Consider the following 13517-nt stretch of genomic DNA (forward strand, 5'->3'; position numbering starts at 1 on the left):
GACACTGGCTGTTCTATTTTTGATCTGAGAATTTAACTGAAGAGTACTTGGCTGACATCAGAATGAATAACATCTATTCACTGTATTGACTCAAGATGAGTCACACTTTTGTTTTCTTGATTCTTTTTTTTTCGGAGTGTTGCTATTTAACTAAAAATGTATTTTTAAAAATTAGTTCAGAGTTGAAACATTGTTCACTATGGAAACATTGTCATGAACGTTACTTGGAAGCATGTGTAATGAAAAAGTGTACAAAATTTACAAAGAAAATATCTTCACTATGGTTTGCTAACAACGTGAGGTGTGGCTTGATGTTGAATAAAGTCAGCTGGTTCTTGCTTTCAAATTTTGATTTTTTAATCAGTTTAGCATGTTAGAGCTTAAAAATGAGTAAAAACCAGTTGCATTAAAGAGTTCAGACAAGCAAAAGAGGAAACTGAAAACATCTAGAAGCAGCGAGATAAATGTTAAGAGATTAAAAAACAAAACAGGAGGTTAACAGAGGAATGACACAATCCGTGTTTGTCCATAGAGCAGGTTTTTTGACTACCAGGCTACATGAGCAGGGTTTTCTACTCTTGTCTTGGAGCTTGTGAACCAAACAAGAGATATAGCGAGTGCCTGAATTCGGGCTCCTTGCTTATTCTGTGGGTCAGCTATTCTTAGGTGAGTTATTTTCAGCTTATGGCATTAGCCTGCTAAGATTAGGCGTCTGTGCGTTATCATTCCATCTCGGCATGCTCCTGATATAACAGCGGTTTAGAACAGATATTTATAGAAAATCTGTCATTTGCCTGTTTAATTTGTTCTTTCCACTTTAGAACAAATCACTTGACAGTGACTAACATTATCTGTCTGAAAATATTACACCCTGATGCCTTTCTGTGAGTTTGCGGGATAACATGTAAATGTTCTTAGGGAAAATATACATGCCTGTAGGACAAAAATAATAATTTTTCTGCCGTTTAATCTTTTTATAGTTTGTTTTTGCGGTTTAAAGATAGTAACCCCAGCCATGATTGTGGATGGTGAAGTAATCCTTGTGCTAGCTAAATAGGTTATTAATGATTTTTCTAAAGTACAGTCCTTAACCTTTAATTTACTGCACTTCTCTGCTGTTTCATTTCAAGTGGATGAACAAAATAAAGGGCATAATTACAATTTTATTTTGATTAGCATCAGCACCATCAAAGTTCCAAAGTCCTTAGGTGGGCTCTCAAACAGGGAGAGATTAATGAGTTTCCCCCATGTGCAAAATATCAAGCAAATATCAAAAAGGACCTTTCAGACAAGAACAATGCTTCTTCTCAAGTCCACGTGTCTGTGTCCTGTATCTATTCAAGTTGCCTAACAATGTCCATTTAGATCACTTATTGCTAAAGCGATTATGCGAAGCAACACTAAGAATTTGAGAATCTGTAAGAATTACCTAAAAAGCCACTATAGGAATGAAGAGACTAATTAAAGTGAGAGAATTATGCCAATTGCCTCTTGGTGATGGATTTGTTGGACTATATGAACTGATGCCAGTGTTGCAGACACTTGAGAAATGGAAGGTCCTGATAAGTTTGGATAGAAGGAGTTTCCTTATTATCATGTCTTTAGCTGGATTCTCAGTATCTTTCTTGGTTTAATGTATGCTGTTTTGTGTGTTATTGATTTGTAAAATGGTTTGAGGTGACAGCAGGCCAGGAGACGTCAGGAATCTTGGCTTGAGTAAAGGGCCTGTGGTGGTTTAACTCTGCTCTCTTTGTTAGCAGATAGCCTCCAAACCGCAGCTCTGGCTCAGCTGCAAGGACGAGCCTGAGTCTTAAAAATAAAGACCTGTTTCCTGCTTTAGACATACCAGCTGCTCAAAATAACAAGGCACTTAATGAGAGATCCAGCACCACATTGCAGTCCCAAGCATCAGCTTATTTTTTGCCCTCAAACATCTTCTGTATCTCTGTTTCTATTTATATAGGCAGACAGGGAATTTAGATAGCAGCCATTGCTGTTTCAACTAAATATTCACAATGTACATGCTTAGAGTGTAAGAAAGTATCTTCATTATCTTTACCAACAAGACTGGCAAAAAATTGCTTACATATGTATCAGAGATAAAGTTCATGAGTCTGTTTCACATTGGTTGAAGTTTTTTCTTTTTTTTATATGTACGTATTGACAAAAGGATCCCTTGGAACTTCAAATTGTGACTGTATTTGGTCGTTCTGTTGAAATCAAAACACTGACATAGAAAACTAGTAAAAGCCAGGATAAGTGCCAGGCTGTAGCATGGTATTGATTTTTATTTTGTATTTTAACATTTATGCAAGAGTTTCACATTAAAGTTATGTTATTGAAATTTCTTTTTGCAAATATTAATTGTAACAATGTTAGTTTCTTGCAGTTGCTTTTAAATTATTTTCTAAACAAGCTTGTCATTATTACATCTTTGATATTTCTCCATCTATCGAAAACCAGTCATATTTTTATATGAAATGTTAATTTTCAGTCTTTTTTAGTGACACCCAAATGTGACTCTAGGTGCATAAACGTTGTAAAAATACCTGCATTTTTAATAGTGAGAGAGTAATGTTTACAGTTGTAATAGAATAGAATACTTTATTAATCCCTTCAGAGAGCCCTCAGGGAAATTTATCCTCTTAATGATTTGAAAGTCAGGATTTGAAAAAATAAAAATAATGTCAGGCCAGAAGGATTTTTAAAAACAGGTACTATCACAGTTGTAAAACGAGACTTATTTGTTAATAATTTTGATAAGCTCTTGATATGTATTTCAGGCTCCTCACATGCAGTAGTAGGCTAATGTCACCAGTGATGAGTGTCTCTGACTGGGATGGGAAGCCTGTTAATGTGGCCTGAGGCAAAAAAAGACAGCCATCCAACATCTCAAATTAAGGCTGTGATTGTCACTCTAACCACCACCATGGCTAATGAGAAGCAGATTGGTTATAGAAATAAACACTTTGGGGACACTGGTGGTGCGACGCTGCAGTGGGAGTGTGGTCACAGGCAATGAGTCACCCTATCCCCCTTGGCGGGCCCTCCACAGGGGAGGAATTTGTGCATGGGGCAGGGTGCTTGTTGCTCCCTTGTGCTAAAAACAAATTTGGGACCTGTCATTCATAAATCTCTTGTTTACCATTGCCTACAGACTCTCATGTGCACTTTTCACATCTTAGGAACCACCCCACTTTTACCTGATATGAAGTATTTTTTATCAAGCATCAGGAGCAGTGCAGGACTACTGATCAAGAAGAAACAGGCTCTTCTTTTGTGTGATGATTTAAAAAAAGTGACCCGAAAGTTACATAAATGTGACACTGCTTTTATTTTTGACCGTGTTAAATTGAGCAGACGGCCTCACAACTGTGACAGTCTTTTGCACATTGTCTATATTAAGACCCTGCTCAGAAAAGCATTTATATTTAGTCGTAGTTACTGGCGGTTCCATATTCTCCTCTGTTAAAGGAGTATTTTTATGAAACAGGAACACTATATTTCAGTTTGGGGAGTTTCAGGGTGCTCATTAACTGTTAGTTTGAGGCAGCATAGGTGTAATGTCTTGTGTGAAGTGCCTAGAAGCATGTTGTGACCTTTTCTCTTTATTCTAATCAGCAAAGATAATTGTGTCAATCATAAAAAAGGAAGCTGTTAATTATACATGATACAGGTAGAGGTTTTAGTGTTGCTAGATTGGTGCCTGCCTGCCTTTTTTATGTCCCCTCATTGTTGTCATTCAGTTTAGTGTTATTCTTGTCAACAGAGTAGACAGAGAGCAGACAAGAATAGAACAGACATGTGAGGCTGTTGTGGTTTCCTCAAGGGCCATTTCATACAGTCTTGGTTATCAAGGGTGGCTTGCACACTGGTCTTCCTCCACTCCCTCCCCATCCTATCAAACCACTGTCTGAGATTTTCTGATGGAAGCTCAGCTTGACATGCTGATCAAAGTGGAGATCCTCAACCCCAATCTCAGTAAGGAAACAGAATGAAATATGAGATTAATTAGATCTCACAGTGGCGATTTCTCCTAGGCAGCAGGTTTTTTTTCTTTTTTTTTCTTTCTCTGAGCTATATTTGGAACCATTAGGCAAAAGTAGCTCTAAGGCTGTCTGAGTTGGAGCCCTTCAGTGGTTCACAGGTTCACTGCTACTTCTGGAACAGCACCCGGTACTAAAGAGTCCTTTGTCAAGTACTTACAAGCTAAGATTAATATTCCCTGTCAGGAGTGAAGTGCCTGTTCTACAGGTGCCTGTTCTCTGCGCCTGCTGTGTTGTTGCCCTCCTCTGTCATTTGATTGAAGCTGTTTTTAGAACAAAGAACAGAAAATTACAACACAAGAATCCCCTTTTGTTGTCTTCAATTTATATTGTAAAACAACGTATCACCTATCCACTGGTTTATCTTCTGAGTGTGGTTGTGTCTCTGAAGGTTTTGTAATGTCTCTGCTGGGGACTCCTTTCTTATATAAGCGCTGAAAGGCTGATATAATAGTCAACATGTCACATTGCCACTGTAGGCAGGAGATGACATGCAGTGAGACTCGATATCTGCAGAATGGGGAGACATAATTACGTTGCCAGCGTTGCCATGGCAGCGGCAAGTTAGGGTGGTGGATACTAGGGTGTGGGGGTTGTCACAGACCAGGATTGCGCCACTTGCTTTTATGTTTCTATTTATAATCATCACCGCCGCATACACATGGAATGGTGGCAATGAAAAACAGGCTACAAGACAAAACAAATGGCCGCCACTGAGCTCCACTGCATCAGTGAAGAGGAGGGCACTGCCTCTCAGTTTCTATCAGCTGTGGAATGAAGTCAGTTCTTTTGGCAAGCTAGACTTCTATTTATTGTTATCTTTCTGTAGTTTATATAGAGATGCTTAACAGGGGCATTGCATGATTATTATTGTGAACATATGATGAATAATAAGTGAGTTTGCTCTCAAGCTTCCAAAGAACAGGTGGTATGGTAACATTACTGATATTTGTTCTCTCAAAAATGACCCTTGAGAAGATTAACATAATGAATGTACTCAGTAAATCTCCCTCTGACCAGTGGAATTTTAAGTAGGTTTGAATATGTGTCTAGCCTCACAACGGAAGCGACATTATGCAGTCTGGACAATGTGCATCCTACACTGAATTTCACATCCTAATCAGCTAAATAACATGTCTCTTTATTTGGAGGATTTCACACTTTATTAGATCCCTGTACAAATATACACTTAAATATCTGTGTTTGTACTGGATATAATAAAGAGATGCATTTTTAAAAAGTGCTCACTGAATCAATCTGACAAAGTCAAGTGGAAACATTAGTGTAAATTAAAACAAAATTGAAAACAAAAGCTAAATAGATAGGATGATGAAATTATTGAACATTCACCAAGCAGATTCTGTGGAATAAAGAGATAAAGTAACACTGTCTTCTATGTTTTTAGCTGGGTATTGATTTTTTTTTGTGGAACAGGCTATATATAGATCTCAAAGACCAAAGGGATGCCCTCTCACTTTGTATCAGGCTATGACTTTATAATATAGGCAATTCTTACCAATATGCACTTTGCAGCATCTGCACTCAAGGACAAGAATAGTAAGATCATAGGTACATGAATTTACAAAAATATGCAAGTTCACAGCCTATTTGTCTTGAATTATTAATGAGAGAAAAAATGTATCCGCATGATGTTTTGGTAGACAGGGAAAAAGGACTCCCTTTATTTATTTATCAAACAGTGGGAAGACAGATTTCATGTAAATACTTTAAATGTCCATTTCAGTGTTTCCTGAGTCTTGTGTTGTCTGCAGAGCTCCCAGTAGACTCTGCAATGACGGATATGATGCTTTTTGTTTAGAGATGCTATTATAATTGCAGGCTTCCTTGGATCATGGGAAAAAGATATGCGCCTTACCACTGAACTTTTTCTCTTACATAAACTCCATGTGTATTATTTTAATGTCCCTCCATAATCCTCAACATGTTTTGTCCAGCAATATTATACAAATAATCCCCCAGGGCCACTTGTGTTTATATGGGATGCCTTTTAAAAGTTGCAGCTAGGAACTGACAAATATCATCTTCTCTTTATTCTGTGCCACAGTAGATATTAAGCCAGACGTGCCATTGGCTGTGGAGCCATTATCTCCGTTGGACCTGCGTACAGATCTGAGGATGCTGGGGCCAGGCTCAGACCCAGGACTGTGGGAGAGGCAGCTGCAGCAAGAGCTGCTCCTGATTCAGAAACAGCAGCAAATCCAGAAGCAGTTACTGATCAGCGAGTTCCAGAAGCAGCATGAGAAGTTGACCCGTCAGCACCAGGCTCAGCTCCAGGAGCATCTCAAGGTTAACATTGCACTCAACACTCGTATGGAGGTCAGTACACAGTAGCACAGCGCAAAACAACAGAGCACAACACAGCAGGGCATAGTGCAGATACAGTAGAAAACTGTATACCTCAGGACAACATTACAAAGCACAGCAAAAGAGAAACAACTCAGCAATACTGAGTTTTGAGGCAATTCAGTCCAGCTCAGCATGAGTTTGGTTTCACAGCAAAGTGCAGACTTGTCCATTGCAGCAAAATGAAAACTAGAAAGTTTCTATGAAGCTAGTATGACTTTAGAATTATGTTTATCAGTATTTTCTCTTCATGCTGATGTGAGCGCTGTGTTTCTCAGCTTCAGCAGGAGCTCCAGGCCATGAAGCAGCAGCAGGAACTTGCAGAGAAGGAGCGTCGTTTGGAACAGCAGCAACAACAGAACCAGCAGGAGAAAGAGCAGGAGAGACATCGACGAGAGCAGCATGTCTCCAGCCTGAGCCTCAGGGGCAAGGAGCGCTCCCGAGAGAGTAAGAACTTGAAACCGTCATCATCACCATTTCCTTACTGTGAAGAGCAGAAATAAAACATAGTAATAATAATTTAAAAGAAAGTTAGTAGCCACAGGCAAAGGTAGGCATGTCGTTCAGCTGTTGCAATATTTCTTTAATGCATTGCGTTAGCAGTGGGACCTGAGTATAATAATGAATATAACCTCTGAATAGAAGAACTTTATAGTTGAACATTCCAATAACTGAGAAAATGTTTGGTATTCCCTCTGGGCCATGCACATGTTCTGTTATCGTCATTATTACAAGGACCTTCAAGTTATCTGTCAGAGTTTCCTTTGTGGTCATGTTTAATTTACCCATAAACATTCTGTTGTAAAAAAATCCTGTTTGGCTGCAAAGACTAGCTTTGGTAAATGTTAAATTCTTTTTTAGATTTTCTTGATCTGTTTGAATAACTATTATCTGCTTACAAATAAGATCAAAACAAGAATCAAACATAAAAATGAATCTATGTTAACCTTAGTTATATTTAGGGACAGGGCAACATTACAAAGTGCAGCAAAGTGTAGCAGATTTTTTGATTATTATTTTTTCAGTTTGAGTTTATTCAGCAGTGAGCAGGTGAAGTCAAATGCATTTTAAATTAGGATGGTTTCTGTAGCATATATATCAGAAATTGAGCAAGTAAAGAACAGCCAAAGCAATTTATGTTTGCATTTTATTTGTTAAGCAGCCCTGTAAGACCATCTCCTTGTGTTTAAATGACTCAGTAATTTCAAGTGTATCACATTTTGAGCTATGCCTGCAAGGATAAAAACTTATTTATTTTTCTTATTATTTAGGATAATTTTATTGCTATTTGTGAAATTAAAAACTGCTACTTGTGTAAAGACCTGTCAATGTCAGCTCAAACTGAACTGGAGAATTAAAGGGAACAGGCAAATTACAGTGATACTGCTGTGTTTTTAGAGCCCGATAAAGAAATACTGATAATGGGGGCTTGGTACTTAACCATTACATGCAACTGATGACATAAAGTTGGCCAGTGACATTTAAGCCTTAGGCGAAAATGTCTTTGAATAGCATGATGGAAATAGTGCAAAATATAATGTTTCATTACTGTTTTTACCTTATAACTAATAATAGAAAGAATTTATGACTTTGTCAAGTCAGGTAATTCGAAACTGTTTTCTGCAACTGTAGCCATCAGATGAGAGAGAAGTTCTCTGCTGTTTCACTTATGCATCATCCTGTTTGACCACTAGGGGGAGATGTTCTTACATAAGTTTGGCTGCTCAGAAAATGAGAGAAAACAGTCAAAAAAAATTATAGAGAAGAATGCTTTAGTTTCTTTGGGAACTATTTAAAGCGTAGCTATAACCTTGTCAGAGGAAACCCCTTTTTTAAGAACATGAAAGTTAACATGATTAAAGATCCAGACAATTGCACGTTAGGGTAACCCCAATCCCTTTGTTTCCGTCTTTTGGTCTCACAGGTGCGGTGGCCAGTACAGAAGTGAAGCAGAAACTCCAAGAGTTTCTGTTGAGCAAATCAGCAAAAGATCCTGTCAGCAATGGAGCTAATCATACTTTCATTCACCACCCAAAACTCTGGTACACGTGAGTATTTTCCTTGCTTTCCCCTGAAAGAATGTCATAAAAAATAAAATAATGAATTAATACTGTAGTCAAATTACACACATGCAAAAAAAAAAACAATCCATTAATTGACATTTTCTGACCACTCTAAACAATTAATTCATTATCAGGTCTTCTCACCACACATCATTGGACCAAAGCTCTCCACCTCTGGGCGATACATCCCCCATCTGCCAGTATACTCTGCCATCACCCATTGAGAGCAAGGATGACTTTCCCTTGAGGAAGACAGGTTTGTTAATTTGCACAAACACACAGCATAGATATACAAATGCATATACATGCATACTTTATAAATATACATGAATATTGCTATACATACTGCTAGTTGTAAAGCTATGAGAGAGTTTCATTGTATTAATAATGATCTATTCACTGAAATGAGTTGTTAATACAATGAATGTCTTTTTGGTGTAGCAAAGGAGTATTTCCCGAGGGTTGCTGATGACCTGCTAATACCATCAGTTAGGCTCAATTATGACCCCTGCCTCTTACTTCTTCCTCCAGGGTTTAACACAAACTGTCCAAACAAGGGGCACACGCAAAGATTATTCTGAAACATAATAGCTGAATACACACATTTTTTTTCATATTTTTACTTTACAAATTAAAACTTACTGTTATTTAAAAGAAATCTGAAAAATTGTCAATATGTAATACTACAACAACAACAACTACTACTACTACTACTACTACTACTACTACTAATAATAATAATATTCCTAATTTTTATCACAAATTGTTTAGTGGCAAATGGCAGAATTTCTGCAGATACTTATTCCAGAATTATGGGCTTTAAAAACAGTTTTGGAAACCAGACACAGGTTCCCACCAAACAGCAGCTTAAGTTTGTTGGTTTAAAGTTTGCTAACCCCTTTGGGAATAACTGTGTAAATAATGCCAGCCTCTCTTTTTTGCACAGGCATAAAAGCATGCCATGGTTAAAGCTTCATAATTTGGCAATGAGGTCACCAAATTATATTATGTTCTTTTCCTTTCTCCGTCTATTTTAATTACATTGGAAAACAATATTGTACTTGTTAAGTAAGTGAATGACAGACCAGTTGTTTTGTGTGACTACACAATTTAGAGATCAAGCAGAACTCTTGTAAAATAACAAGAACAGACATTAGAAATGTAAATACAAGCTTTAAGAGAAATTCTATTTGTTGTAATCTCTTTAATCACTGCCACACTCAGGAAAGACTGAGGTATCTCCTCTAAAATTCTGCTTACATCTTCTGGAAACACCTTTGGACCCACAGGGTAAGGAGTGTAATAATTTGTAGATTGTTTCCAGAAATCACAGACTGGTTAAGGCAGCATTGTTCAGCTTTCAGTACAAGTACAACAATGCAGGTTTAAACAAATATAAGAAAAAGAAGCATTTCAGTCTGTCTGCTGCTCAAGCTATATTAATGCCTTCATTTAAAGTTAAATAGTGTGCCCATTTCTGTGCCTCACTGTCATGCATTGATAAAACTGTTTCTTGCTCCTTGAATTCCTGAATCTATATGTGGTCATTTCCTGTTCAGGCCTTCTTCCCCCACTTCCTGTCTGTCTTCATTAAAGTCCTCTGAGAATTTGGCATGCAAGGGGGATGCACAAAGGTAGTTTTGTTCCCTGAGCCACTGCCTGTCACCGATAACTGATTGGCAGGTGTTGCTGACTTAGAACTGGCACAGGCAGGATGAACCTCGACAGGACTGTTTGTTTAAGCAAAGATAGCTCTCTCAAAACAAAGTAGAAGTGACTTGAATACTTCAAATCAGTTTCCACACTGTTTCATTTGGCCAGAATGCTGAGCACAATCTTAGCTGACTTTGAGGTTTTTTGGTCATTTTTAAAGAAATGTTTAATTGGCATATTATCACTTGAGCAAGTGATATAAATAACCTGTTAAAAAATGTTATTTCATTTAGTTTCTTAGGGCTCCTATTATTATAATAGAAATTTCAAAATTTCTGTGACATACTTCTCTTTAGCCCACTTACCCAAAAAGTAGTTTAAAGAATTTCACATAATTAACGAGTTTACCTGGTATATATCCTCTTTGAATTCTTGCGACCAGAATAGGCTGGGCTGACGCCACACGATAGTCTGTGGCAAGAATAGTTCTGGCTTAGCAGTAAGAAGTGCAACACCCTCTCTGATCTTGACCCAGTTACCAAACGTGTAAAATCAGCAGGTGCTGGAAAGATTAAAAATAAATAAATAAATAAAAATCATGCAAAAGTTTCTCTGTTATGAAAGCGATGGAGATGGAGAAGCAAGATGGAACAAGATGGGCTGGCTGGCTCTATGGATGGATTTGAGAATAAAAAGACATTGATGGAAAAACACATCATGGGCGTCGTTCCCATGGAAGGTGAGGGTGTTTTAACACCCCCAACTTCTTCCTTGAAAGGATTCCACAACTTTTCCTGCAGTAAAGAATAAATAAATAAATAAACCGTTTTCCTGTGTTTTGCACAAACTTAGCTGGTCTAGTGGCTCTCTGGTCCTCTTTGTGTCTGTGAAGCGTAGCGTGACTCCTCCTCTCTTCCTCTCCTGCTGTTCCGTGAATCACACCGGCTGTCAATGATCAGCTGATCGGCTTTTCTGTAGCAAGAACCATCTCTCTTGTTGTGTTTGTTGATCGTTCATGGATGAAACTATCAGTTCATGGTTCATCTTGTCACATATTTACCCCAAATTATTGTCTATATATATATATATATATATATATATGTGTGTGTATATATATGTATAGTAAGTCTTAGTAAGGGTTAAGGGCATTAATTTCTACTGTTAAGCAAATACATCCAATAATGTCAGCAAAATGCACTGCAGGTGTCCTGATATACAGAAAATACAGCTCATCTTTTAACACTGCCATCTGTCCAGATCCAGGACAGATGGATGAATAGACACGAGTGCTCATGGTGATGGCAAAGTACTGTCTGATTAAGTGGAGATAGCGCAACCCTTAATGGGATTGATTTATGACTGTGGTGCATTGCAAGCATTAATTTTTGTTAAATGAGACTTTGCAGCAGAAGTGACCCAGGTGTTCAGTGTACATGGTTTACCTCAGACATCTTTGCCTCCTGTTGCACCGTGCACCAGGGATTTTTATTTTCTCCCATGGAGACATGTGAAAAAGTGTTTGTTCCTGTGCCGCTGTCTGGCGTTCCCTTGGCGACCAATTGGGATGCGTAGCTTGGTGGCAGCAGTGTGTAAAAATAGAAAGCAATCAAGGCAGCAGGGCGTGAAGCAAATTCATATGACTCCCAACAGTGTTTTCTCTGCATTTATCTCTCCTGCCTCCTTTATTCCTCCCTCACTCTCTTTCATTCTACCTCACACCCACAGGATTAGAGGTCTGTGCCACGTATTAGGAAGAGGGTTTTGCTGTTTTTGACAAAAGCCAGAAATAGCAGCATCTGGCCCACTCTCTTAGCAGTGCCCCCATCTCTGTTCCTGCTCTCCTCCTGCAGTGTTCCCACGTCATAAGCTGCACTTTGATGTGTATAGTGGTATGTTGTACACTTTGCGAAAGGCCTGTTTAATAATTGATCAGAACTAATAATTGAAACAGGTTGGCTATTGTGTAATGAAGGGTTTACATAACTTCAATAGAGCTTTGTGCTCAAGCTTTTACTCAAAAGACCAGCTTATCTATTCTGCTTGTTTATTTGAGTGTGTAAAGGCAGCAGTGGAATTCCATATGAAGGGATGATGGGAAGTCTACTGTAAAAGAGAAGTCACAGTGACTAGACATGAGCATGGTTCATCAGCTGGGCACAATTTCTTTCTGGTGAATTCATAGAAGTGACGACTGCATCATTCAAAATTGATTTCATGCTTTCATTCATGATTTTTTTTGGATTATACAATATTTAGACACATTTGTTAGTATAATTTACCAGTAGGTGTTATAGTCTTTTCTATCAAAATTTAGCTCAAGAATTTATTCTTGTTTTGCATTGTGATTCTTTTTCATTTTTTTTTTTAGTTAAGGTAACAATTTACTAGAACAAGAGACTTTAGATGCCTATTTAAATTCCCAAATACATCTCCATCTATCAGATTTTATTTCTTTGAACTACTGACTTTAGTATTATCTAAGAACTAAGTACAATACTTATTGGTTCTGAAACAACGTTGATACAATAAAATACAATGGCTTAATAAATTTTCAGTGATTACATGGCCTACTTTTTTAAAACTTTCTTTGATAAGCAGTTATGGACAGAAGAATTTCAAGTGAGTAAAATTCACCCTAGTTAGCTTGAGGTTTAAAATGATTAGATTATCTAAAGTAAGACGCCAATATTTGCTCAAGGTCTCTAAATCCATCATTAAAACCAGATGGAAATTTTGAAAGCAATATGTCTGATGTGAAAGATATTACATCAGCATTGCGGTAGGTCAACACCAAGGGACTGTATTTGTAAGCTTGGATCATTTAAGGCCAAGCTGTGTGTTCGAAATGTGTATTTGGGTATCCTCTGGTTTGCATTAGTGGGAGGGTTGAAACATCTGCCATGTTTTTGTGTTGGTTTAACTGTTGCTACTGTATCAGACTGTGGTCACCAGGGCGGCAGGTAGCGGACTTTTTCACTTAGAGCCAGTGTGTTGCTTAATGTAATTTGGTCCAGATGATGTTGAAATGGGGCCCAATCCTGACCCATTTAATTTTTTTTCTGAAACCTGCTTGGAATTTCTCTGAAACTTAAAACATGATAGCAAGGTATCATTGTTTACTTTTGATCTGATGTACTCTTTATTTGTAAATATATTTCCTTTTATCTTTGAACATTATCTTCTAGGACTGTATGAACTGTTTGACTATCTGATACTAGTCAGAGGACACTCATAGATCTTTCATCTCTACAGAATGAGACGTGTTTCTCGTGTGAGCACTGTGACTAAACACACTAATTATCTGTTCCTTATTGTTTAGCATCTGAGCCCAACCTAAAGGTACGATCCAGACTGAAGCAGAAAGTGGCAGAGAGGAGAAGTAGCCCAATGC

General features: G+C 37.8%; 1 protein-coding gene across 8 annotated transcripts in view; it reads left to right on the forward strand.

The window, feature by feature from the left end:
* Positions 1 to 13517, forward strand: part of hdac9b (histone deacetylase 9b) — a 40288-nt gene that overhangs the window by 18939 nt on the left and 7832 nt on the right. For 3 of the 8 annotated variants that reach the window (XM_041987692.1, XM_041987686.1, XM_041987691.1), the window contains 5 exons: positions 6112 to 6383; positions 6689 to 6857; positions 8326 to 8458; positions 8608 to 8729; positions 13446 to 13517. In XM_041987692.1, coding sequence (XP_041843626.1) covers positions 6183 to 6383; positions 6689 to 6857; positions 8326 to 8458; positions 8608 to 8729; positions 13446 to 13517 — 697 coding nt within the window. In that variant the 5' untranslated portion in view covers positions 6112 to 6182. The remainder of the gene's footprint in view (positions 1 to 6111; positions 6384 to 6688; positions 6858 to 8325; positions 8459 to 8607; positions 8730 to 13445) is intronic. The other 5 variants (XM_041987687.1, XM_041987693.1, XM_041987688.1 and 2 more) reach the window with 4 other exon arrangements.

Source organism: Melanotaenia boesemani, chromosome 6 (assembly GCF_017639745.1).
Source record: "Melanotaenia boesemani isolate fMelBoe1 chromosome 6, fMelBoe1.pri, whole genome shotgun sequence".
Taxonomy (NCBI): domain Eukaryota; kingdom Metazoa; phylum Chordata; class Actinopteri; order Atheriniformes; family Melanotaeniidae; genus Melanotaenia; species Melanotaenia boesemani.